The 24,760-nt window shown below is 52.7% G+C and overlaps 1 protein-coding gene across 7 annotated transcripts; it reads right to left on the bottom strand.

Annotated features, from left to right (window-relative positions):
* Positions 1-290: 290 nt before the first annotated feature.
* SEPTIN4 (septin 4) lies at positions 291-24,159 on the bottom strand. Of its 7 annotated transcripts, XM_045984124.1 has the most exons (14): positions 22,602-24,159; positions 21,909-21,953; positions 20,300-20,307; positions 6,395-6,688; positions 5,936-6,029; positions 5,412-5,498; positions 4,793-4,916; positions 2,017-2,151; positions 1,787-1,904; positions 1,596-1,697; positions 1,311-1,407; positions 1,060-1,222; positions 772-871; positions 291-506 (listed from the first exon to the last, which is right to left on the bottom strand). In XM_045984124.1, exons 1-14 carry the CDS (start codon positions 24,157-24,159, stop codon positions 447-449), a joined length of 2,985 nt encoding a protein of 994 aa, XP_045840080.1. In that variant the 3' UTR covers positions 291-446. The 7 variants fall into 7 exon arrangements, with proteins under 7 accessions (XP_045840080.1, XP_045840086.1, XP_045840083.1 ...); XM_045984130.1 differs by lacking the exons at positions 6,395-6,688; positions 20,300-20,307; positions 21,909-21,953; positions 22,602-24,159 and adding exons at positions 8,052-8,112; positions 11,658-11,767; XM_045984127.1 differs by lacking the exons at positions 20,300-20,307; positions 21,909-21,953; positions 22,602-24,159 and adding an exon at positions 11,658-11,742.
* Positions 24,160-24,760: the final 601 nt, after the last annotated feature.

Genomic DNA, 24,760 nt, shown 5'->3' with positions numbered 1-24,760 from the left:
TGGATATCAGATCCAAAACATCCATAGAACTGAAAATACTGTATGTGGAAAAGATGGAGAGCGGGTCAGGCCCCAGATAAGAGAGGCAGAATAGAAGTGGTCAGTATGATGGAGAGGCCAGGTTGGATTCTAAGCGGAGACTGAACCCTGTCATAGGGGAGGAAAGTTTCCCCTACTCCCCCTTTCCTACTAAAAGCCAGAAACCAGCACCCTCCAAAAAACGGGTCCTAGGATCTTCTTGGTCTCCAGGAGGTGATAAAGACACAGACAGCGACACCAGAAGGCAGCTATAGACTTGTTAAACTTTATTTCCTCTGAGTCTCTGGGGAGGCAGCAGGGATGTAAGGCGAAGTGGCAGTAGCTGCAGGGGCCTGAGCAGAGCTGGTGCTGGGAGGGGCCGGCATGGGCAGGACGAGGAGATTTAAATATCCAGGATTGAAAGCCAGCTAATGGGTCTCTTCCATCTGTCTTTGGATTTTGTGCAGCATCTCCTGCATCCGCCGCAGCTAGAACAGGCACACACAGCAAAATGGGGCTATTTAGAATTCTACAGTGTTAGGGAAGTGCACCCAAGCTCTGATCCCTTAGCCAGGGCCATCGTAGCCCAGAGGTATGATGGAGACCCTGGGTAGAAGAATCAATCCCTCAATCCAGGACCCAAATAGGTCCCAGAGCCGGATCTTCCTACTCCCAAAACAAGAAATATTGAGGTTTATAACTAAGCAGGGGCCTTCCATGCTGTCAATCCTTACCACCCCATACTGCTCTCACCTCCTCATCTTTCTCTCGGATCAGCCTCTCCGTTTCTGGATGTGTCCCTGGTGGGACAGCAGGGATGGGGAAGTCGGTACCACTCTCTCGAGTCAGTTTGCTGAGGGGAAGGGGGAAAGGGACATGGTAAGGTTAAGGGGACCCCAGAATCTGCTTGGACTGAGCCCAGGGCCTGAAGAAGAACCAAGGAAGGGCTTGTTCTCACCCAAGGCTGTGCTTGGGCTCCCCACACCCTCCACACACACACCCCACACACACCCCTCCCTCTGTCCTGGCTTCTGACCATACTTGCGATTCCTTTCTTTCACCACCAGGCGGGTCATGCTCTGGATGCACTGTGCCCTGTAGTTCTCATAATGTGTCTCCCGCGTCACATCCTTCAGGTCCTGCATGTGAGTACGCACCAGCATTGTCCTCAGCTTCACAAAGTCGCAGTGTCCTGGGTTTTCCACTGCATAGCAAGGCTAGGGGTCAGCCAGGAGCATGGGGAGAGCTTCTGAGGGCAAGGAGATACCCTGGTCACAAGCTCAGTGTTTTACCTTCCACGATGCCCCAGGGGTAGAGCCGGCCCCGAACTCGCCGCCCTCTGGCCTCTACCACAGTGTTGCTGCCAATTACAGCAAATGGGATGCTTTCCTGGAAGAAGTTGGGGGGGGGCTGTCAATACCCCCCAACTCTTACCTGTTCCTTTCCACCTGTATCTCTATTTTCTCTGCTTCACTCTAGGAAACCAGGGTCCTCTCCCACCCCTTACAAAGAATTCTGCTTCCCTCTTCTGCTCCAAAGAAACAAGATGGAAAAGGGATGCCCTGGGGTGGTCCCACCTTTAGGGCTTGGTCCTGTAATTTGAAGTCCTCATCCTCATCAGAGTCACAGTCTGGGAACTGATAGATCTTGATTCCAAAGCGCTCAATCTCCTCTCGGATCTGGCAAACACATGAGGGGCCCACAGTTCTGGGAACCCCATCCTTTCCAGAAGCCCACCTGCTCCCCTCCCCCAACCAGCTTCCCTCACTTTGCGTTTCTTGCGCTCCACTTCAGGAGGTGTCAGTGTGTCCGCCTTGGCCAATATAGGCACAATGTTGACCCGCTGATGCAGGGCCTTCATGAATTCAACATCCAGCGGCCGGAGCCTGGGGAACAGGAATGTGTGACCACAGGCTAGCAGCAGCCCCGCCCTGGCGCTCTCAGCCTGCTCCCTTGGCAGCACCTGGCGGTGACAGGAGCCTCAGGCTCGGACCATACCCGTGGCCAAAGGGTGAGATGAAGTACAGGCAGCAGTGCACCCTGTTGTCTTGGATGTTCTTGCGGTTCAGGCCGCTCTCGTCTCGGAAATACTGCTCGAACTGCTGGTCGATGTATTCTGCCACAGGCTTCCAGCTGGGGCAGGGACAGACAAGCAGAGAAACTGTGGGAGTGGGGACTGCCTCTTGAGCTCTGGGACTACAGAGTGGCCCACGCCTTGGGCAGTGTCCTCAGGCCTCTGCCATTCCCTGGCTTGCTTGCCCACGTCTTCAGGGAGGTACCTGGGCGCAACAGGGGTGTATCTCGCCTGTCCCACTAGAAAACCAGACGAAGCACACAGGCAAAGTTCAGTAAATACTAGTTTGATGAGAGGAGACCAAGGTGACCAGACCAGTAAGAATAAGGTGCCTGCAGGTGAACACCAGCTGGAAGCCCTTAGTCACGTTCACAGTCAAGTTCATAGTCCAGCCTCTGAACCTTTGCTCATGTGCTTCTACCCTAGCCTCCACCTCTCTAAGCCCACCCCACCCTTCAAGGCCATAGCCAAGAACTCTCTCTTCTGTGAAGACTCCTTCCAGTGGGCACAGTGCTCTCCCCTTCTCTCCACCACACCATGAAATCATACATCATATGATTTTATAAACACACACACACACAGACATTCAAGAACTCCAATTTTCAAGGCTTTCGCTCTTTTATTATTTAGCCTCATTCTTGCTGACAGGGCCCAGACAGGTGAACATGTAAGCACCGTCACTTTCATTTCATATAGGAAGGAACTAAATCTACAGCAACTAAGAGACCATCCAGATCATTTTGGCTAGCAAATTTTCAACCCCCCCAAGCCCTTGACCTTCTGACTCCTCAGCGTGCTTGCTACGACACTGCCTAGCCTATTCACTAACTTGAGCTGATTGACACACATGCGAGAGAACAGCTTCTCTCCCACCCCCGGCCCCCACTAGGACCATAAGCCACTTACAAATCAGGATGATTCACACTTGTTCTGTAGCCCTTAAAATGCCCAGCACTGGCTGGACACCTAGTATGTGCTCAATAAATTCCTGCTGGTTGACTGAATGAATGTATGTGCAGGAGCACTGTATACTGTGAAAGGCCAAACAAATGAAATTACTACTGTGAGGGAAAGGAGGAAGAGGTAAGTAGATTGACTGAAGGAGGGGATGATACTTGCTACAGTAGGAACCAGGTGCTGGCGAGCATAGAGTTTCATGGCAAGCCCTGGGTGCTGAGACATATACCTATCAATGATGATATGGAGGCCGCCTCGATCCTTCGGGAATATTTCCATCAGGAGACCACAAACTGTGTGCCAGCACAGTGCCAGGGCAAGATTATAAGAAGAACTGGCCCTCCCCTCGAGCCTAAGACTCTGCAGTTGAAGATGAATGCGCACGGTAAGCCAAAACATCACATACAGTAATGATAAAGCCTGGGGATCCAGAGCACAGAAAGGTCCATTAGGGGCTGCTGAGTCTGTGAGGCAATTGCCCAGGGTCAGCTTTCTGGGCGGGCCACCTGTGGAGTCGGCACAGGGCCCTGATCTCAGAAGGGCCCACCCTTGGTTTGCTTCTCTGCAGTGGCCATCTTGAAATTCGTCACCATTTTCTTTTTTTTTTTTTTTTTTTAATATTTTATTTATTTGACAGAGAGAAATCACAACTAGGCAGAGAGGCAGGCAGAGAGAGAGGAGGAAGCAGGCTCCCTGCAGAGCAGAGAGCCTGATGCGGGGCTCGATCCCAGGACCCTGGGATCATGACCTGAGCCGAAAGCAGAGGCTTTAACCCACTGAGCCACCCAGGCACCCCTCGTCACCATTTTCAACAAGGGATCCTGCACTTATGTTTCGCCTTGGTGCTGCAATTATCATCTTAAAATCCATGAGTGTAAACAGCTCTTTACTTTTGTTTTTAATGCACATTCACATGCGTCATTTGGGATGATTTTCAGATCAACGGGGCAAAGTGGTAAGGCTGGGATGTTTCAGCTGAAGAGACAGGAATGCAGTCATTGGCTCAAGCCCACACAGTTACTTAATGCTGGATCAAGGTCTGAACTTAGCCTAGTGGTCTTAGCACCCCCTGCCTGACTTCATTAAGGGCACCCTCTTCTCTCCTGTCTTTATCACTCATTCTCCTTCTCTTCCAACAACTTGGGTCTGACCATTATCTAAGCATCCCTCCAGTTCCTGAAAAAAGAAAGCCAAGGATGACGGCATGTGTGGCAAAGCCACCTTTTCTTCTAGCCTAGAGGGTCCCTGGAGTTTAAACAAAGTTCAACCTGTTTGTCTCCCCTTCGCCTCTTCTTTCTCCTCCTCACCCATTCCTCAAGGCACTCTCATCCCTTTAACAAAAGTGGTTTGTGGCACCTAAAATGTGGCTGGTGAAAGAAAAGGAAGGAGGGAAGGGGATGTTTATTGAGCAACTACTAGATGTCAGGCCCTGTGCTACATGTTTTCAGTTGGATTTACTTTTTTGATGCTTACTTATCTTAGATCTTCACCCCCACTAAGTATAGGTCAGAGTCACAAAGGACATTTAAGAGCATCTATTCCAACCCCTTCCCTCTCATTTTGCAGAGGAGACAGCTACCCCGTAAGGAGCAGTGGCATGCTCAAAGCCACAGACTTTCCTCCTGAGAATTTTGGTTATGTCTTTGCCAATGGATGCTCGTATGTGAGTGGGTGTGGGTGTGTTGGGGGTGGTGGATGTGTAATGGGAAGAGGGCATCTGGGACTGTGCTTGGTCAGACATACCACTCTGTGTTGTTGACTGCATCCCCAAAACCCGGTGTGTCCACAATGGTGAGCCGCAGCCTCACACCCTTCTCTTCTATATCCACTGCATGTTTAGTGATCTCCACAGTTTGCATGATCCGCTCTGGAGAAGGGGGAAACTGAGGCCAGGGCAAGGGCAAGGACCTGCCCAGTCAGGACAAACCACCCACCCCCAACCAGCTCTGCTGCCCAGACTGCCTCATCCACACTGCCCCCCTTCCCACCCCAAGCTGACTGGGGGCCTGTTCTCTGGGAACCAGCAAGGAGCACATTTCCCAACACAGGAAATGCCGGTGGCTGTTGGCTCTGGCCCCAGCCTCTTCTCTGCTCCCGGCTCTTTTCTTGGATTCCTGGAATCCTTTGGGGGTCAGAGACTCAGAGAGCAGGATTCTGGTCCCTGCCCTGCTTCGGCACCCAAATCTTTAGGGAGCTGGCTGGTGGGCTGCCAGGCTACATAGGTCTACAGAGAGATGCCGTCAATCCCTCTAGGAAGCCATGGTTTCCTGCCTGCTGGGGAAGGCCCCAGCCCCCAGGCTCTGGCGTGGGTTTGATTTCCCAAGTCTGCAGTCCTGTCTGCATGCCCCTCTCCTTTCCTTACCTTCAGCACTGAGGAGTTTCCGGTCCCGGTACAGATCGGTGAGGAAGAGGCTATTGACAAGAGTGGATTTCCCCAGGCCAGACTCTCCTGATGGGGGAGAGAGGACAGAAGATAAGAGCTATAGTCAAGAGGCAACCCCACTAGAACAAGGGGTGGAGGGAGCTGCTTTCTTATCTAATTGGGAACAGACAAACAACCATAGCATTTTAGAGCTGGAAGGGAGGGGAGAAAACAGCTTGTCCAGCCTTCTTATTTGAATGAGGCCCAGCGAGGGTAAGAGATTGCCCAAGGTCACACAGAAAAAGGCAAATATTGGAAAGCTGTTGATCAAGGGTTCTTTGTACCACTTCAACGTCCCCTCACCCCCCACATATACACTTTTGGCCACCGACGGCTCTTGGTTATTTGCCAAAAAGACACAGCCACTGGCTGCTTTTTCCTTCCTTACCCATACCCCCTCCCCACATATGTACCATCCCTACCTGCCACACCCTCTACCCAGTCCAGCTCTTCCCCTCCTCTACCTGCCACCATGAGGGTAAAGTCAAAGCCCTTCTTCACGGACTTCCGGTGAACTTGATTGGGTAGGGTCGCAAAGCCCACATACTCCTTGTCATCCTAATGGACAGGAAGGCAGAGTGCATCAGAGCGAGAGGCAGGAGGGGCCCCAGGACCCAACACCAGCCTTCTCCCTCCCTCCTAGGTCTCTGCCCCCACCCTAGAGGAGCACTGTCAGACTCCTTCGAGGGCCCATCCAAGGGCCACCAGCTAGGCTTCTGCCCCTGCTAACAGTTTCTAGTGCACATGAGGGTCAATGCCACAGAGCTAGGGCTGACACAAGACAGAGAGCCCCAGGTCAACATGCATGCATGCGTGTGCGCACACCTATACAAACACACGTGCCCATACACTCGGGATCTCTCTGCTCCCTCCCTGGGTCTTCCTGCACCAGCCCACCGAAGGCCAAGGGCTGGAGGTTCTACCTCAGAGGAGTCATAGGGATCAAGCTTGCCCCAGGGGCTGCGGGGCCGGGCTGAGGGGCTGAGAGGGGCGGAGGCAGAGAAGCACTGCTGGCTGTCAGAGGCCTGGGACCACGAAGGGGGTCTGAACTCCAGGTCATCCTGGTAGAGGTCCGGGGCCTGGGGCCTTGGCTCCAGGACTTGGGGCTTGGACCCCCAGGTCTTGGCCTCTGGTTGGTGGCAGCTCTCGCTTCCTGGGAAATCCTTCACGAACTTGTTCAGTTCTGTGTCATCGGTGTCCTCCAGGAAGCGCTTGATCTGGGGGGGTGGGGGGTGGGTAGGGGCACGAAGGGGAGAATGAAGGAGGAAGACAGGAGAAGGTAAGAGGGAGAGAGAGGAAAGCGCTTGCAGTTAGAAAGGAAAGAAACTGCACTAGCAGCCAAGCCAGAGGAAGTGCTCCCCATCCCTCCCTCACCTGCTCCTGGGCCTCCCAGTGGAGACATCAGGAGAGACCCCAGGATCCAGGAGCAGCCCTGGGCAGCCCCCAAAGTCCTTTCAACTGCTGTTGGGGTCTGAGTAGCTCCAGTCCTGATGCTCCCTCTCAACAGGGTGCTCACGGCCCTGCCTTTCCTGGGGGTCTGGCCAAGACATGGTCCAGGGGCTGCCCTAAAGGCCAGGAAGCCAGACTGAAGAAGGGGGAGCAATGGAGGCATTAGAGCTGAGAGGAGGACGTGGTTCAGGATTCAAGGAGAGTGCAGATAGTCAGTCAGAATGGGGGACGGGGAGTAGGGTGGGGTGAAGGGAGCTGCCGACCCAGGTCAATCAAGGGCCAGCAGGGGCTCTGTACCAGCCATCACTGCAGGTCAGTGAGCTCTAGCACCGAGGCGCAGACTCTACTGGGGGTGCCCACTTCCCAGGGCTCACTGCAAAGAGCTCAGCACAGCTGATCTGACACCACCCCCCCATCCAGACACCGTGTCACACTGGAACCTGTGCCGAGGCCAGAGGACAGAAGGGTAGACCTGCCAGTGGATGCTGAGTGCGGGATGGAAGTGAGCTGAGAGAGACCCAGTGAGGGATGATATGAGTACGCTAAGCTGCTGACAGCCCCTAACTGGGAGGGACATGCAGGAGGAAACACTCGTTGGTTGTCTCTTGCCCCCTCTACCTGGGGTAAGCTTCAGCCAACAGTGTAGGAGGGGATCTGGCCTGAGCCGTGAACCACAGGGGTGGGTAGGCAACGAGTGACCAACTCCTCTGTAGAGACCTGTCCACCCCTATCTCCAGCTTGGAAGAGAGGTCACTTCCCCCCACTCCTGCCATCCCCTCTAGACCCAAAAACGTCCTCTCTCATTTGGGAGCCAGCCCCCGTTGTGGAGTGCCTGGCAGTGCTGGGCTCAGCTCTGCCTCACAATACCCACATGCCACCTCCAGACAATGGACAAGGGCCGGCTTCAGCGGCTGACTCACTCTCTGGGTTTTGGCCAAGCCAGTGGGGGCTATCCCAGACCACTACGGAGTCCCGGCCAGAGTGCGGGGAGACAAGATGGCCACAATCTTCTGCAGGTCCCCAGTTGACAGAGCAAGAATTGAGGGAGGCAGACATACACATTGCCAGGTTTATGCCAGAGGGAAGGGACTGAGATAGAGAGGATGCAGGGAAAAGTCCCCTAAGAATTACCTTCAGGCTGTCGCCTCTCACGTCCCCACACCTGCCTGTAGCTATAGTCTCCAGGGCCCCCCTGGACAGAGGGAAGGAAAGAGGCCCTTTAGCCTGGAACTGGAACCAGCATGTGGGGGCTTAGTGAACAAAAGCGGCTGTCCTGAAGCAAGCCTAATGGGCTTTTCTCACCCATAATATTTGTGGGATCCCAGTGGAGTAACTGTCCATCCTAGTTTGTTTGCTGTCCTGGAATACTGATTAATTGTGCCCCTTTTCACACAAAGTGCCCCCGGTTGGACAATTCATTATATGGCAACACAGAAGGGATGGGGCTGCGGGGGTGGGAGGGATGGGGTGCAGCAGGTCTTGTTTTCTGGAAGCTAGAGTCTGGGGAATTCCAGAAAATCCTGCCTCTCTGCATAACCCCACAGTGACCCAGCACTTGGTCCCGGTGAAAGACAACTATGCTCCACCAGGTTTCCGCAAGGACACTGAGCAGAGGGGCAACAGTTAAGGGAGAGAGGAAGACACTGATGGGGACCCCTAACATCCCCAGTCTTCCAATAGTCACCAGGAACCCACCATTCCTGGGTTCCCTGCCAGTCTTGGCTGCTCATCAGGGAGGGCCCCACAGGGGCTGTAGACAAGGAGTTAGGACACTAGGGTGTTCACCTCCTATCTGCCCTCCCCCAATCCCACCTCTCACAGTGACCAGATCTTTTTTTGACTTAAAGCCCCAATCCCCATCAAGGCAGGAGGGAGAGAAGTCAGACCCCCCCCCCCGCCCATCTCCCAGAGAAGCACCTTACCCCAGCTTCAGTCCTGTCCTCAGGGACAGAACTGCTTTGCCATCCCAGTGAATGGTCCATGTCCCAGGCTTCGGCAAGCTCTAGGTCTAATTTTATCTCCCAGGCAAAGTTCCTCACACACGGAAACAGCCTGATCCCGATGCTCTTGTTGTAATCCAGCTTCCTGGCTTGCTCCTTTCCCTTTCTCTTTGACCCCCTCCCTGTCTGTGTCATGGGCCAAAAAAGCCTGTGGAATGTCATTCCCCACCCCCTCCTCCTCCCTGTCCCTTGGCTCCCACCCTCCAAGGACAGCTCAGCCGCAGCAGGATCACTCTGTTTCTCTGCAGTCCCCTCCTCCTCTGATTGGCTGTCCCATGACGCCTGCCCGCTGCCTACCCCGGTGGGCACAGCACCAGCCTCCCAAGCCTGTCTGCAGCACAGGCTCTTGATCATCCTGGCCTCTCCTATTAACCCCCAAGGACCCCGAGGCCTGCCAGAGGGTCGTGAGCTGTCCCCAAGGTGATCTGGCCCATCGGTACATGGGGACAGTCACCCAGGAGACTCCACTCCTAAAGGACTCCTATCTCTTTCACCTTAACTTTAAGCAGTGCTGAAGTAGGGTGGGAGATCTTATAATCCCCTGGAAATATGTTCTCATGGGAACAGCCCTGCTTTTCTGCCCAAATGTCCCTTTGTGTTTTCCTCGCAGGGAACCCCACTGTCTTGGGAAATCTGCCCCTAGATTTCCCTGCAGAGTCCCAGCCACAGGGGACTCCTCCCACCAAGGATACCTGACGTCTGACTCCCGGGGACCTATATTCACTGCCATCACCCCACTGTTCCCAGAGAGTCAGCAGAGGAGCTGCTAGCACTTGGTCTCGGAGGGGCATGAGTTCTGGCCCAAGGGAAGCTGGCATCCCAGAAGCTTCAGAACGGCCAGTTAGGTGGGAGACAGACTGAGGGGCCTGGCTGGGAGTGTGCACATGGAGTCGGAAGACCAGCGCTTCTGGTTTGGCCAGAAACACCCTCTGTGATTTTGAGTATTATCTTAATTTCAGGGCCTTAATGTCCAATCGTGCATGGCCTTGTCTTGCCTCTTAGGAAGGCCGGGGAGAGATACCTCAAGCTTTTGAACCTGAGGAGAGAAGGTGCATTTCAAGTCACAGGATAATTTTTAATGTTGGCCTGTCATTCTTTTCCCATGCAAACTGAAACACCGTTGGGTTCCTGGGCTGGAGAGCACTCCCCCACTGTACCCACTGACCTCCAAAGTAGCTGGGACACTGATCTCCTTTCAGATAGAGACCCCTTACAGAGGAGTCTGGCTTGACATGAACCAGTCAGTCTAAGAACTGGGCCTAAAGGGCCTACAGCTGACGACTCTGGTGGTGGTGGGATGTCTTTTAATTAGAAAAGAACAGGGTGGCTTCAGCCAAGTTGAAAGCACCAAGACCTCAGCTGAACTGAACTTAGTGTGTGGCAGAAAAAGCCCCTCTTGGTCCCTGCTGGGCTTGGCATTGGGGACAGTCCATGCTCCCCAGGCTTCCATCACTGGAACAATCACTGTGTCAGTACCCATGTGGGGAGAAGTGGGGCAGGGATAAAGACAAGCACCACTTGGCCTCTCCGAGGAACCCCCTTCTGGGGAAGGTCACAAGATCACCAAGACTTCCTAGCCAAGCCTTGGGCCTCAGCCTAGACACAGCTTGAAAGACAAAAGCTCAAAATGTTGGCCTTTCCAGACCTGGAAGCCTCTGATTCCAGTGGGCCCAGGGAGTTCCTTTCTGGAGGCTACCCACAGCCAACATCCTGCCCCACAAGCTGATCATGGATCTCCTCCTCCTGTAAACAGCCTGTGCCTCCCAAGGCGAGGGCAAAGGCTGGGGGCTTCCAAACTGGGAGGAGAGGCTGGCATGAGGGCCAGAGACCCTGATCCCCCTCATAATGCGTCTGTGGCAGGCTCTGGCAAGGCTGGTAGCAGAAAAGCTGACCCCCTTACAGTCAGACATCAAAGCTTCCCACCTGGGGGTCCCAGGAGGCAGGGGGGTGTGACTATTTCTCCTCCAGACAGTGGCGGGAATGAGCTCCCCCAACCGCCACTGCTGCAGAGGGACCTGGTTTGGCAGTGGGGGAGTGTACAATGCAGCAGGAGGAAGCTTCCCATGGTTCCTGTCTCAGAGGCAGAGGGACAGAGCTGATCCCATGGGTAGGATGGTGGGCTAGGCTTCGCTCTCTCAGGGTCCCCCCCGGGGTCCCCCCCTCCCCCCCGCCCGGGCAGAGGACGCAGTGGGAAGAGCCTGGGAGCTGCTCCGTGCCAGGCTTCAGGAAGAAGGGCCCAAGCGTCTCACCATCCCTCCTGGGGAGGCAGGCGGTGTTTGTAGGCCTCCTCTGTGTGTTTCCCGAAGGAAGTTGGTACTGGCCCCTGAACCCAGGGCAGGTGGGTGAGGAGGGATCACCCAGGTAACAGCTGACCGAGGCAAGGGCGGGGGACCCTCAGCTCCGCCTGTCGCTGACGCGCCTTCCCCAGCCCAACATGCGCGTCTCTGCTGGCGGGCCCCCACCCCCACCTCCGCTCAGCACCGACCCACCCCTCGGTCCAAGAACACCGGCAGCACCCCAGGACTCGGGGTCCGTTCCGTCTCCGCTCGAATTAGAGGCAGAAACTTGGAAGCTGCGACGCAGCGCCGTCCACCAGCATTGCCCGCCTGTGCCCGCAGCCGGAGACAGCGCCTCCCGCCCCGCACAGCCAGGGCTGCTGCGCCGCGGGTCCCCGCGGAGCCGCCGGGAGCAGAGGGCCCCGCGCGCCCCGGCCCTGCCCCGCGCCCGCGCGCCTTACCATGGCTGCAGCCCGGGCCGGGCCAGCTCCGCCTGGACAGCGTCCGAGGGACCCGCGGCCGAAGCTGCGAGCCGACCTCGCCGGACCGCCGGCCCCCGCCCGCTGCCCAGAGTGCGGACCGGCCGGGGGCGGGGCCTGGTGGCGAGGGCGGGGCCAGCCGGCCCTGGGGCGGGGCCTGCCCTCAGAGATCGCCGGCGCCTGCCAGGACGCCCGGGGTTGGCGGCGGGCGGCGGGCGGTACGTGCGGTGGGCCTTGCAGCCCGAGACCGCAGGAAGCAAAGGTTGCGCAGAGGAGCTTAGGACAGCGCTGCACTGGTCACCTGGCTCTTCCTTACTCAGCCCCTAAGAGTGGCCTCTTCAGGCAGCACATCACAGTGGGGGCTTGAGCAAATCCCCAAAGAAAAGGGAGGGCCCACCTGGTATCCCCAGGAGGAGATGTTTTTGGAAGGAGAGGAGTTGGGAGAGAAACCATTAGTTACCAAAGGTTTGCAGGAAATGAACCGACTGACGTCCAAGTTTTCGATTGTCCCTACACACTCCACACCTCCTAAGGTAGAATGTCGGAGGTTCTCTACCTCTACCCAAACTATGAAGACGAGACGAGAGGTTCCCTTCCTGCAGGACCCTAGATTAAAAATTAAAGAGGATTTGCTGCATAAATTATCCAGGGATCATCTGCTGGAAGGGTGGAAGGGAAGAGGCCTTAGTGGCCTTTATGGGGCAGTAGAGCCTTGTCTGAGGCTGAGGAGAGTGGGTGGGCCTCAGGAGAGGCCAGCCCAGGCCTGAGCCAGTTCTACGCTGGACGAGCAGGTGAGATGCTGTGGGGACAGATGCCCCAGCAGCTTTAGAGGCATTAGAGGCTCAGAAGGGTCATAGCAGCAAGGGAGAAGTAGATGCTTAGAGGGTGGGGAGTTGGTAGGGATTTCCTGAGCTAATACAGGTCTGAGCTGATCAGCTTCTGTGGAACTTTCCAGAAGCATGCCTTGGGAATCCCTGATTTCCAAGAGCCTTCCCCAGAGCAGGCTGACTGGACTGAATACACTTTAGATAAAACTGAGGCCCACGTACAACATGGCTCTCGCTCTCTCTGTGGAAGTGCCAGAGCCTGCCTACCCTATTTCTGTCTGATCTGTCACCAGTGGTCATGGTTGGGATCAAGTTAGAACTCAGCAGAGAGAGGGAAAGGGCCTAGGTATGCAGATGAGAACCAGCTCAGAAAAACGAGGCATGGCTATTGGAGATGTTATTGGATATTTGGCATTGGTGGACTGAAGGATGGAAGGGGGGGTGCCATTGCTTAAAGAAATCAGGGATATTCATAAGCTAGCAAGCTGAGGAGAAACCTTCCTAGCTGGGTGACCTTGGGCAACTCACTTTACCTCTCTGGACCTCATTTTCCACACCAGAAAATGAGAGGATTAAATTAGGATAAGGGCCAGCAGCTTGGCTCAGATAAGAGGGAACCTCAGAAGGTATAGAGAGGTTCCTGGAAAAGGCCTGTGCTAGATCAAGAGATCTGAAGGAAAACAAAGACATGAAAGAGTTTCTTTAGAGAAAAACCAATGGCTAGTGGAATGCTGCAGAAGTAGCAGCAGCTGCTGCGGTCAGACCCGAACATCAAACCCCAGCTACACAAAGCCCCACTGTTGGGAACTAGCTGTAGGCCACTAGTACTCATGTATGCTCTCATAAGACTTCCACTGGCATTCTGCACGGCCTGGGCTAGGGGTGCTGGGCCAGGGTGGGGGGAAGCCCATGTCAAGGAAGACAGGCTCCATCACAAAGCCTTGTTTTCCACAATTGTAAGTTCCGTCCTCCCACCGCCCCAGTCCCTGGCTGTAGTCCAAGTGTAGACACAGACACATCTCAGAAAGCAGCTTGGCTAGCTCATCCTCAGCTGCGGCTGGAATCCCAGCTCTGCGCTGGCACCTGCTGCCCAGGCGTCAGTGAGCTCTGTGTGTCCTGAGGCACGTTGGTGCCCAAGCTTGTTTAAGGGAAGTGAGCCTCTAGGAGAGGTCTGGGACTGTGGGACTCATCTTTTTTTTTTTTTTTTTTAAAGATTTTATTTACTTATTTGACAGAGAGAGAGAGAGAGAGAGAGATCACAAGTTGACAGAGAGGAAGGAGGAAGCAGGCTCCCCGCTGAGCAGAGAGCCCGATGCGGGGCTCGATCCCAGGACGCTGGAATCATGACCTGAGCTGAAGGCAGAGACTTTAACCCACTGAGCCACCCAGGTGCCCCTGTGGGACTCATCTTTAAGCCAAGACTAAGGAGCTGGGTACTCACAGTGCCTTTGTAATCGCTGTATCCGATGCCCGACGGGAAGCATGCTAAAAGCATGCTAAAAGCTAAAGGCAGACTTTGAGCCATTCCATCAGACTTTGAGCCACTCCATAAACCTTGAGGGCTAACCCTGCCGCACTCTGGGTTTCTGAGAGAACCTGGCCTAGGCTTAGGACCCCATGCCAGCTTTAGTGATTATCTTACTGCCTGAATGTCCCTTCCCCTCCCTAGGCCTCCATTTCTCCCACTGAAAGCTAGGACCGGACTCCTCACAACTCTAGCGCTCATGTTCTGGGGTTGGTATGGTAGAGTGTGACACCGAGGTGGAAGTGAAGCTGAGATGCAGCTGCCCTTGTATGGGTCACTGACCACTGAGTGCTGCTCCCCACCTCCAGTTAGCACGTGGCCGCCCGGCATTGCCTCAGTGCCCCTCAGCTCCTGGAGCTCTGGCTCTTCCTTAAGATTCAACATTCCACCAGGAATTGACATCCTTGACTAGAGTACAATTTTCCAGGCACTGCTGGAGTCGGGGTATACAGGCCAAGGCTCTGGAGAGTGGACACTTTGTTTGGCACAAAGCCTGAATCTCCTTAGAAACTCAGATCAGCACACACCTCCAGCCTGCTAGACAGGGCTCCCTCTGCTTAGGTCAGGCCAAAGTGGTCTGTGTAAAAAAAAACTCCTGGCCCCTTCCATCGGACCTTTCCTGCCTACCTGCGGGTGAAGGCTATGGGGCACCAAACTAAACAAGGATGTTGCACGTGGACCAAGCCAAGGCCCAGGTTCAAAAGCTAAGAATAAATAGTGGTTACCACAGGAAATCAGGATCTCCGATCTGTATGACTAGCAAAGGCCACTCTTGCCTCTGGGTAGCAGAGTTTCTCTTAAGTGGTACAGGAACTGATTGTACCTCCCTTCCCCCAGAGGGGATGAGTCACTGATGATATAGTCAGAGGGCTCTAGTGGGACCAAAAGGGCTAGCACTGGGTTGCGTCTTTCAAGGAAATCTTAGCTTGTCTGTCCAGAAAGTTCTGTGGCAAGAAATCAAAATATCCCAAGCCCCTCCCCTGTCCCTATTGTTCCCCAGTGTCCCAGGATCCTGGGGCAGGCCTGAAATGTGGGTGGCAAGGCCAGAGAGCACAATGTTTCCTGGCACCTGCTGTATGGCTATGGTGAGGAGCTGTTCTGGGACCAGCAGAGGGCAAGAGGCACGCAGAGGGCCCTTCCAGCACCTTCTCTGCAGTAGGGCAGGACACAGGAGCTGAGAGATGGGACTTACATATGCATTGGAGTGTGGACCGCCCCCCCCCCCCCCCTTCAAGGGCCTCCACCTTACCTCCCAACTTGCTCTTGAATACCTCCCATGGCTAAAAACTCACTGACTCTACTGCCCCTTCAATCTTTGGGCAGTAATTTACCAAAGGTCTTCATCATACAGAGTCAAATTTTGTGTCTACCTGGACTGCCCTCCAAGTGCCTCTGTGCTAGAAGCCTTGCTAACTCATTTCACTGGACTTTGTTTGGTTCTTCGATGTCCACGCCCTTTCAAGTGACCCATCTGTGTACTTTCCTCTCCCAAACTAACCACAAGCCCCTCAAGGACAGGGAGTATATCTTCGATTTTAACCTCTACTCATTTCAATTCAGTGAACATGTGATGTCATATCTTCCTGGATGACCAGGCCTCTGCCCCCAGGAGGTATCTGATCAATATGAATTGACTGAAAGGATTCATTGATTGGCTTTCCACTCTGATTTTTGGAGCACAGACAAGCCTTGAGGCTCTTGGGCTTCACTGGCCCAGAATTTGCCCTTCATTCTGGCTGTTCACCAGCTCATACTCACCTCCCAGCCTCATAGCTCACATGCAGAGACACAAATGTGACCCTCACTAAAGCCTTTCCCTTCGTAATCTGTGATGTCTGAAGGTACTGCTGAAATATTGAGAAGTGACTTTGCAGGAAGATGTGGCTATGGAAGAAGGGTTTCTATACCATGTATAAATCCCTAGGGCAGGATGCTCCCTAAAGTGCTCTCGATTTTGAGGAGTCAGCTCTGAGCCCCAGTTTCTCCACCCGTGAAATCAGGAGAAAAAATCCACCTCATGAGATGGCTATAAAGATTCACTAAAGTAACATGCTTAGAAATGTGTACACAGGGGTGCTTGGGTGGCTCAGTGGGTTAAAGACTCTGCCTTTGGCTCAGGTCATGATCCCAGGATTCTGGGATCAAACCCCGCATGGGGCTTTCTGCTCAGCAGGGAGCCTGCTTCCTCCTCTCTGCCCGCCTCTCTGTCTACTTGTGATCTCTGTCTGTCAAAGAAATAAATAAAATCTAAAAAAAAAAAGAAAGAAAGAAAGGTGTAGACACTAAAATGAGTGGTAGCTATTATCTCAGCTAATGAGAAAACTCTCAACACCAAATCAGCAACCATCAGCTGTCATAATGTCAAATGCTTTCCCTCCAAAAAATGAGGAATGTGCATGTGTAATGGGTGTAGAGGGATGAGAGAAGAGCCTGAGACTAAAGTGACATTGGAATGCCCATGCTGCCACCAACTGTAGAGTCAGCCTCCCCAGCTAAACTGCACTCCAATCTCTAGAAAGCTTGTCTTGGTTTCAGGCTTACTGAGCAGAATTCCCAAAAACAGCCATTGTGGAGACTCCCAGAGCTACATGACTTTGCCTGTGGTGGGCGTGCCTAGGAAGTGACTCTGGCCGGCCCTGTCCTCCCACCTTCAGTGCCTCTCAGGAACTGCCTCACATTCTGTTCCCCTCCTCCAGGCGTTCCTTCAGCCCCCAAGGTGCAGCTGTCTCTTGCCTCTCCCCTCATGGCAGCTGGGCCAAAGGCAGCTGAGCAGAGGAGGGGAAAAGGACATGGTCGTTTCAGTCACTCAGGATAACCTTCCTGTGGCTGAGCAGCTGTCAGGGTGACTTCTGTGTCACAGATTTTCTTCCTCACCCAAGGATGCTCTCTGAAGCTCTCTGAAGCCAAGCTCCCTCATCTACCCAGGCCTACTATTTCTCCTCTTACTTGAAAAACCCACTATCTCAAATACCACCAAGCTCTTCTGACAGTAAGATACGATGTTGGGGATGGGTTCCAGGCAGGGAACCGAGGAGCAGTTTCTGGAAATACACCAGAGAGTCCAAAACAAAAGTGGCAGATTCTTCCCTATGTGGAATCATTCTGAGAACATCAACAACAACAACAACAACAACAAAACCCAAGGGATTCTGGCCTCAATTCTGCCATCAAGCCCAAGGGAGGGGCATAGGATTTTCCTGCCCCCATTTCATAGGCAGAGGGACAACGTGCTCAGGTCTCACAGGGCAGGCAGGACATCACACACCCACCCTGTGCTCCCAGTGGCTCCTGCTGATGTACACTGCACCTTAGCCTGTCCTAGGGTCACCATTTGCCCTAGTTTGTCCAGGACTGGGAGGGGTCCCAGGACACAGGATGCTAAACCGGGAACATCCCAGGCAAACCCTGATGAGTTGGTCAACCTAGACTGTCCCCAAAATAGCAAGTGTGGGTCAGAGGTTATCAGCCTCCCATTCAGCTCTGGACTTCACTGCCCATGGTAGCTGGAAATGAACAAGGCATCACCCGACAGAAAAAGCAGCTGGGTGGCAGGGGTCAGGCTGTTATGAAAAGCCCCCCAATGTGCCCTGCCCCACTTTCAGCAGCTCTGCTCCATTCTTTCAATTCCCTCTCTTCTCAACTACAAGCCTCTATACAAAGCAAGAGAAAATGAGGGCAGTGGGAAAGGTGGTTCAAGGGTTCCTTTCAGGCAGCCCCCCTCCTGGGACTCTGTTAACATTCCCAGGAAAGCAGAGCAGCCCAGCATTTCTCCTAGACTCTGGGTATTTTTCTGTCGAGGAAGTCTACCTAAGCAAAACTTCCCCAAGAGCCAAAGAGAGGCTGGTCATACCATCCCAGAGGCCAAATGACATGTCACTTTAAATACACCAAAGTCTGCCTTAGGTATCACTGAGATGGCCTCCCCTGGTTCCTGGCCTCTTTTCCAGAGTTGATTTCTTGCATAATTGATATACATAGAAGGGAGTAAACCACCTTGTCTGGTGACAGTCCGAGATGTCGTTTTCAAGGGCAAGTAGGTTAGGTGCCTTGAGGACAAGGACCTTGGGGCCAAGGCAGCCCCATCCATCAGGGGCGTTGCAGCCCTTCCCATCAAGAGCTGCTTTATTCTAAGGAATTCCCCAGGGCTGTGTGAGAAGACAGCCCCAGCTGACCCAATAGGGGACCTTCCTGTTGAGCTTTTGCTCGTTCTGATACCAAAAACAAAATCATTAGGAATGCTTCCCTCAGTCCAGCATAACCTTCTCTGGGGAGATTCCAGCCCCTAATGTACCAATCCAAGGATGAGAAGCATCTGTACGCTCTGCTCCTTGGACAAAAAGGCCTTGAGGAGCCACTTGGGAAGAGACTGACACTTAAGACAGAAATGGCTGAATTGGGCTCTGGCCTCAGCTATGGACCCAGAAGGACTTGTGAAGCTCAACAACAAACATATGGCCACCCCCAAGCCAGGAGCTGTGGCTGGCCACCAGAGAATGCCTGCCAGGAATGGAATCTGGAACAGACTCTACAGTCAACCATTCCCAGATCAGAAGAACCAGAGGCCTTGGACATCCGCACCACAGATTCTCTCTTGTGGGATGGCCTGTGGGCCATGCAGCCTGGAGGACAGAATGGGGAAGGCCTAGCACTCTCACGCTTTTTGAGAAATCCCTGGCCGCCTGCATGCCACCCCGCTTCCAAGGAGCTGGAAAAGACCAGCAGGTCCCGTCTCCCCCCAGCTTCTCTTCCCAGCTTCTGGGGAGCAGTCCTGTTGCTGAACAGGGCTAGAGAGCTGCAATTATTGAGACAGGATAAGAGCTATTTTGGGAAGGAGCCGTCCTGCTGCCAAGGCTTTTGACTTCCGAAACTAAAACAAAATGCACCAAGAAAGAGGGTGAAGGTGGGGGGGGGGGGTGGAACAGGGACGAACTTGCTCAGCCCAAACCATCATATCCTGAATGAGGGAAAACACTAACCCGTCCAAAGGTATGTAAGTGCATCAAGGAGTGAGCTAGAGGCTAGCTATTAAGATACCCCTGGCTTTGAGAAGGAGAGTATAACTTGACTCCCTGCCACAACACACATCCCCTTGATGACGACTCCCTCTCTCCTAAGATCCTGCAAGAACCCATATTCAGTCTGCTGCATTTATTTGGACATTTGAGCACAAACTATTTCATATTGTTGTTTAAATGTTTCCTGTCCGTGTCTTATCTCCCCAACCAGACGGTAAGTTTCTCATGGCCAAAGAATGTGTGTACTCTGAGGTTTCAGTGCTTCACCCGCATCACAACCCCGCCACCACGCAGTGCCTAGCAGAGTGCTAGGCATCTGAATAAAGTTGTTTATGGAAGGAAGGGATAGAGGGAGGAAGGAAGGAAGAGAAGAAGGGAAGACGGAGAAAAGGATTTACAGTCTTGCATGGAGGTAATCTCTAGAAGTAGCTGTTCCCACCCACAGCGGAGCTCAGGGCATAGGGCTGAATAGGAAGCCAGGGAAGAAGGGGTGGCAACCACATTTCTGGCACCTCCCCTTCAGCTCTTTCATTATCTGAGCTCAGGCTATCCTGCCCCACCTCCCTTGTTATTTCTGTTTCTATCTGTCATTAACTGTCCATCCTGGGATAGCCCATGGGTGGGACCCATTAGAAGCCAAGCTAGGCTTTGGGTAAGGTAGAGATAGGGTGAGAGAAAGAATGGAGACAGGAAAAGCTCAGACTATCTCATCAAACATGGGCCAAGAAGAACTAAAGTACTTAGAGGAATAACGCACTGTGAAATCAGGACACTCTTTGCCAAATTCAGGACACGGGGCTGCCGAGAGCAGAGTTTACCTTGTGCCTTTCAAAGTTGAGAACTCAAATAGTGTGTAACCCAGAAAAGTGTTCCCTTTCTGCTGTGCCCTAGGCTGTAGCAAGGAGAGCCAAGTGGAGACTGATCCAATGTATGGCTTTCCAGACAGCCTTCACACGGAGCACTTGGCAGGATTTATCATCTCTCCAGGGCTGCAACTACCTCAAATAGCGCCTTCGTGCAAATCGCCCTCTGGGGAGATGCAGCTCTACAGGTGCACAGTGCGGTAAGGGGAACGCAGGCTGGATTCTAGCCCCCACTTGCCCTGTTAGGTGCCCTTGCGCAGTGAACAACTTGCCCCACCATAAGAAGCACTTCTGTCTCCCTCCATTCTTACTTCCATGAGAGGTTAAGAGAGGGACTTGGATAAGGGGGAGCAGCACAGGAAGAATGGAAGTAACTTCCCAGGGGTGTTCTTACCTCCTCATCTGTCATAATGGAGAAGTAGAAGTCGGGCATTCCCAGGGGGCAGCAAATGGAATTCAGAGAGTACCAACAGGAGGGGAAAAAGAGAATTTTACTAAAGATATTCAGTAGACTTGGGCATAACCTGGCCCAGCATCCTTCCAAGTGCAAGTGGCCCAAACAGCAACAGCTAGCTTTTACTGAGGGCTCACTGTTGCCAGGCACCACGCTGAGTACTGTAGCACCATGCTGTATATGTAGTAGCTTGGTCAGTCCTAATAAGGATCCTAAGAGGTTGCTACCGTTCTCATTAACAAGGAAGCTAATGACTAGAGAGAGAAAATAACTTACCCAAGGTCACCGTGAGAATATAAAGACAGGGCTCAAACCCAATACTATAACTTCAGAGTCCATTCTCTACTAACCTCAACTTTATAGAGTTTTGCTCCCTCTGAGGGGCAGGGATGCCCTTCTCTGCTCTTTGCTGCCCATCACTCAGAGGGTTTGTGCTGGTTGGGACTGGATTGCATTCCCAGGGCTTTCCCCCCAACCCCTCAGGAACTTCCTCATCCAGAGCCCTGGCCTCCCTCATGCTCACAGACTAAAGCATATTTTGAGCTATAACATTCAAAGTAGGAACTCCTTGCTACTAGGATTCACTAAATGAGGGTTGGTCCCTACCTTCCCTCCCACCAGAGAGGTCAAGGGAACAAAGTAGGAGGAGGGTGTTGGGGACACTTCTCTTAAAGATTCTAGAGTTGGGGGCAGCTGGCTGGCTAAGTTGGTAGAGCATGTGACTCTTGGTCTCAGGGTGGTAAGTTTGAGTTCTATGTTGGGTGTAGAGATTCCTTAATAATAAAACCTTAAAAAAAAAAAAAAAGGATTCTAGAGATCGTTACAGGACCTACTGATGGCCTCAAGGCAGAGGCCTGACATCCCTGGAGACCCTGCTGGGTAGCAGTCAGTGCTCCCCAGGTCCAGCTATGGGGGCTTGAGGAGAGTTCTGAAGAACCAGAGAGAGACAAGAGGAGATCCATCAGGGGCGCCTGGGTGGCTCAGTGGATTAAAGCCTCTGCCTTCGGCTCAGGTCATGATCCCAGGGTCCTGGGATCGAGCCCCACATCGGGCTCTCTGCTCAGCGGCGGGCCTGCTTCCCCCCTCTCATTCTGCCTGCCTCTCTGCCTACTTGTGATCTCTATCAAATAAATAAATAAAAATCTTAAAAAAAAAAAAAAGCTCCATCAACCTGAATTAGTGTGGAGTCAGCCCGGAGGAAGACTGTGAAGTAGGTAGTTTGTCTTGGTGACTTGTTTTTTGGTTTTTTAAAAAAATCACATGAGAGGCAAGTCCAGCTCAACTGAAAGGCAATGGGCTTAAATTGTTTTCCATTCCGAAAGTGACTACTTCCCACTGAAAGGAGGCTCCTGAAAACAAAAAGGTTCCAAGTCCCAAAGGAATGACTCTAACAGTGGGATTATAGACAAGATAATGATTTCCTCTGCTCCTTCAAGTCAAACCCTGGTCCTGACAGACTTAGCTCTATAGATACGCAGAGATCACCCTCCCACCTGTCCTCCTGCCTCCCAGACCCCACAATGGATCCATAGGACGGAAAAGCACAGACCTTTTAGCCAACAGATGACACGAGTGTACATTTCCTCAGAGACATCTGAAAGTAACAGAGATTGTTGCTTTTTTCACACTGTGGGATGTACATCCCTCCCCCCACTACTTAACATATCCCTTTCTAGTTCCACATTTCTCCCCCCAAAGATGCCCTCAGCCCTTGATCCTCTCCAGGGGCCCCTGAAGACTAAGACTAATTTCCCTGCTCCCTTTCCTCCACCCTCTTTGTGCCGCTATTAATGCCTTTTCCCTCTGGGAAGTCAGGGTCCTAATGTATCTATGCCCCACCTTCTCCATTTTGTTGGCAAAATATTTACCTGAGAAACGTATTTTCTTTACTAGTCCTTACCCGCCCTCACCCCAGCTCAGTTCTTCATTCCTCCATTCTTGGGACGCACTTCCCACCCTGCAAACCACTCTCTACTACCTTCCATTGAAAGGTTAAGCAGCGTTGCCTGGAAGAGTCAATGCCTGATGCCAGCCCAAGCATGGTCACCGATGTCATTAGCTTGGAGCTCAGAGAAGCTGGAGGGGAAGGAATGGAGCAATGGACTCACGGGTGGGACTAGCTTTAGCACTGGCAGGAGGGCAGCTCTGAGGCCCAGAATGAAGAAGGGGCTTTTCCTGCCCAACCCAATGTCCCACCTCACTACTTTGGGACTGCCTCTGGGCAGACTGTTTCTTCACATACCCACGAAGAAAGCACTAAACCTTTCAATGGGTTGTTTGCAGGTACACTTGAAGACCTGTGGCACTTCGCTCAACAGTGCCTGGTTTAGAGACTCCTTTGGTAATGAGAATGGTGGTGGTGTTGCTGGTGCCGGTGGTGGTGATGGACTTGCCTTCTCTCTCTGGAACATCATTTCCTCACAGAAAGGACTTGAGTCCATTTCAAAAAAGGACAATAAAGGATCTGGGGGAGGAGGGGACTCAGACTCAAAATCAGGTGTTGTCGGCCGGCTTTGGGGTGTTTCAACTTCAGGATTGAGTAAGGTCCACCATGAGGAATCAGGCCCATACCTAGGTAAGGACCGAGGGGGTAAGGGCCGAGGGGTCAGTTCCAGTTCTGCATGGACAGAGGGCTTTTGGGATGGTCCTGGGGACATGTAGACACTTTCTGAAGGCCTTTGGGTGTGCTGCTTATAGCTGCGCTCTGGAGTGACAAACGTAGGTTTGGGGGGGCTCTCAGACATTGCTCGAGATGTCGCCCGGGGTGCTGAGTGTAGTAACTGTCCCCCTGGGGAGATGGTTACCCTGCGGCCAACCTCGCTATCTCCTCGGGTTGAGGGCCTCAGGTTGGACTCTACTTCTGTTGATATTAAGATCTTCGGGGAGGGCTTGATGTCAGCATAGACAGAATGCTTGCGGACAGACTCGGGATCTGGACGTGCAGAAACTCGGCGTCCACCATCCAAATCCTTAAGGACAGAGAGTCTGAGGGACGATTCCACATTCATATTCTTATGCAAAGCCTTGGGTTCTGTACAGATTGAGCTGGGACGATTCATTTCACACTCCTGGCCAAGGATCCTTCTCAGGGCTGTCCGAGAGTCTGCATTGACACGACCACTGTTATGTTCTGGGCTAGAGGGTTTCCTTGGAGATCTGATCTCCGTAGCCATCAAACCCTTTCGGATGGGCTCAGTTTGTACTGCTTCATCCTTTGGGCAAACTAAAGTCCTACGGCGAATTCTGACCCCTTGTGGGTACTGGACCTTGGAGGGTGGGTCGTCTTCTTGTAAGATTTGTAAGTTATCCTTCTGGTCCACAAAACTCAACCGGCGAGAGGATTTGGCATCTGGGATTAATGAGTAGCGATTACTCATGTCACGCCCTGGCTTGCTCTCAACCCCTCTTCGTGTAGATTCCTCTCTGGATGGACTAACATTACGCTGCGTCTGGACAGCATGGGAAGCTATCTGACTTTGCTGGCTCTTTCGATGAGGAGAGGGATGGCGGTATGTTTCTGATTTTGATCGAGTCTCACTTCCTCGAGGGATGGGTGTTCCAGCAAGGCCAGGCCCTGATTGGGGGGAGCTGGATCGAGGATAGTCTGATGTTGAATGGAGAGTTGTGAGATGCCCAGCCTCTGATCTTCGATGTGGTGAAGGGCTCATTTGGACCGAAGCATGTCTTGAGCTCGAGGCAAGAATGTACCCTTGTTCCCGCTGAGGAGTTGTGTTGGTATCCTCAGACCCTTTTGGTGCTGAAACTGCTACCTTGGACCCAGGTTTATTGGTCTTGACCATCCGATACATGGAGTTCCTCTGGGCAGATCCCATCTTTTACTGGCTGGCTTATACTGAGGGTCTTAATGGAGTCTGGAAATTTCCCCTCAGTTTTAAACGCTGCTGTACTTGCACTCCCACAAAAGTGGCTGTTATTCTAAGAGTGTCTCAAATAGTCCCCTTAGCTACCTGCCTGGTGATGTCATAAAGGAAGGAGCTTCCTACTAAACATCCTGGCATACAGCCACAATTTTTTTTAAGTAGACTCCATGCCCAGTATGGGTTAGAAATCATGACCTTGAGATCAAGAGTTGCATGGTCTACCAACTGAGCCAACCAGATGCCCCTTCAGAAACAATTCTTCAGAAAATCTCAAGCAGTAACTGCAAGGAAACTGAGGGTTTATCTTTGGAATTGACACCACCAAGACTTTGGCCAACTTCTTAGCAAAACTAGATTTTTCGTAGTACACATAGAAGTCTCCAGATTCTCCCTTCTAGGAATTCCAAGACTCATCCAGAGAAGTCAACCTGATTATCCTACTAAGGCAAGGCTACTTAACTAACTGTGTTAGTCCCAGTTTTGGTAAGACACGATTACAGGGTTGTGTGGTTTGGTTGAC

This window comes from Meles meles, chromosome 18, assembly GCF_922984935.1.
Source record: "Meles meles chromosome 18, mMelMel3.1 paternal haplotype, whole genome shotgun sequence".
Classification (NCBI taxonomy): domain Eukaryota; kingdom Metazoa; phylum Chordata; class Mammalia; order Carnivora; family Mustelidae; genus Meles; species Meles meles.
The sequence above is the reverse complement of the archived record's forward strand: the minus strand, read 5'-3'. Positions and strand labels throughout refer to the sequence as shown.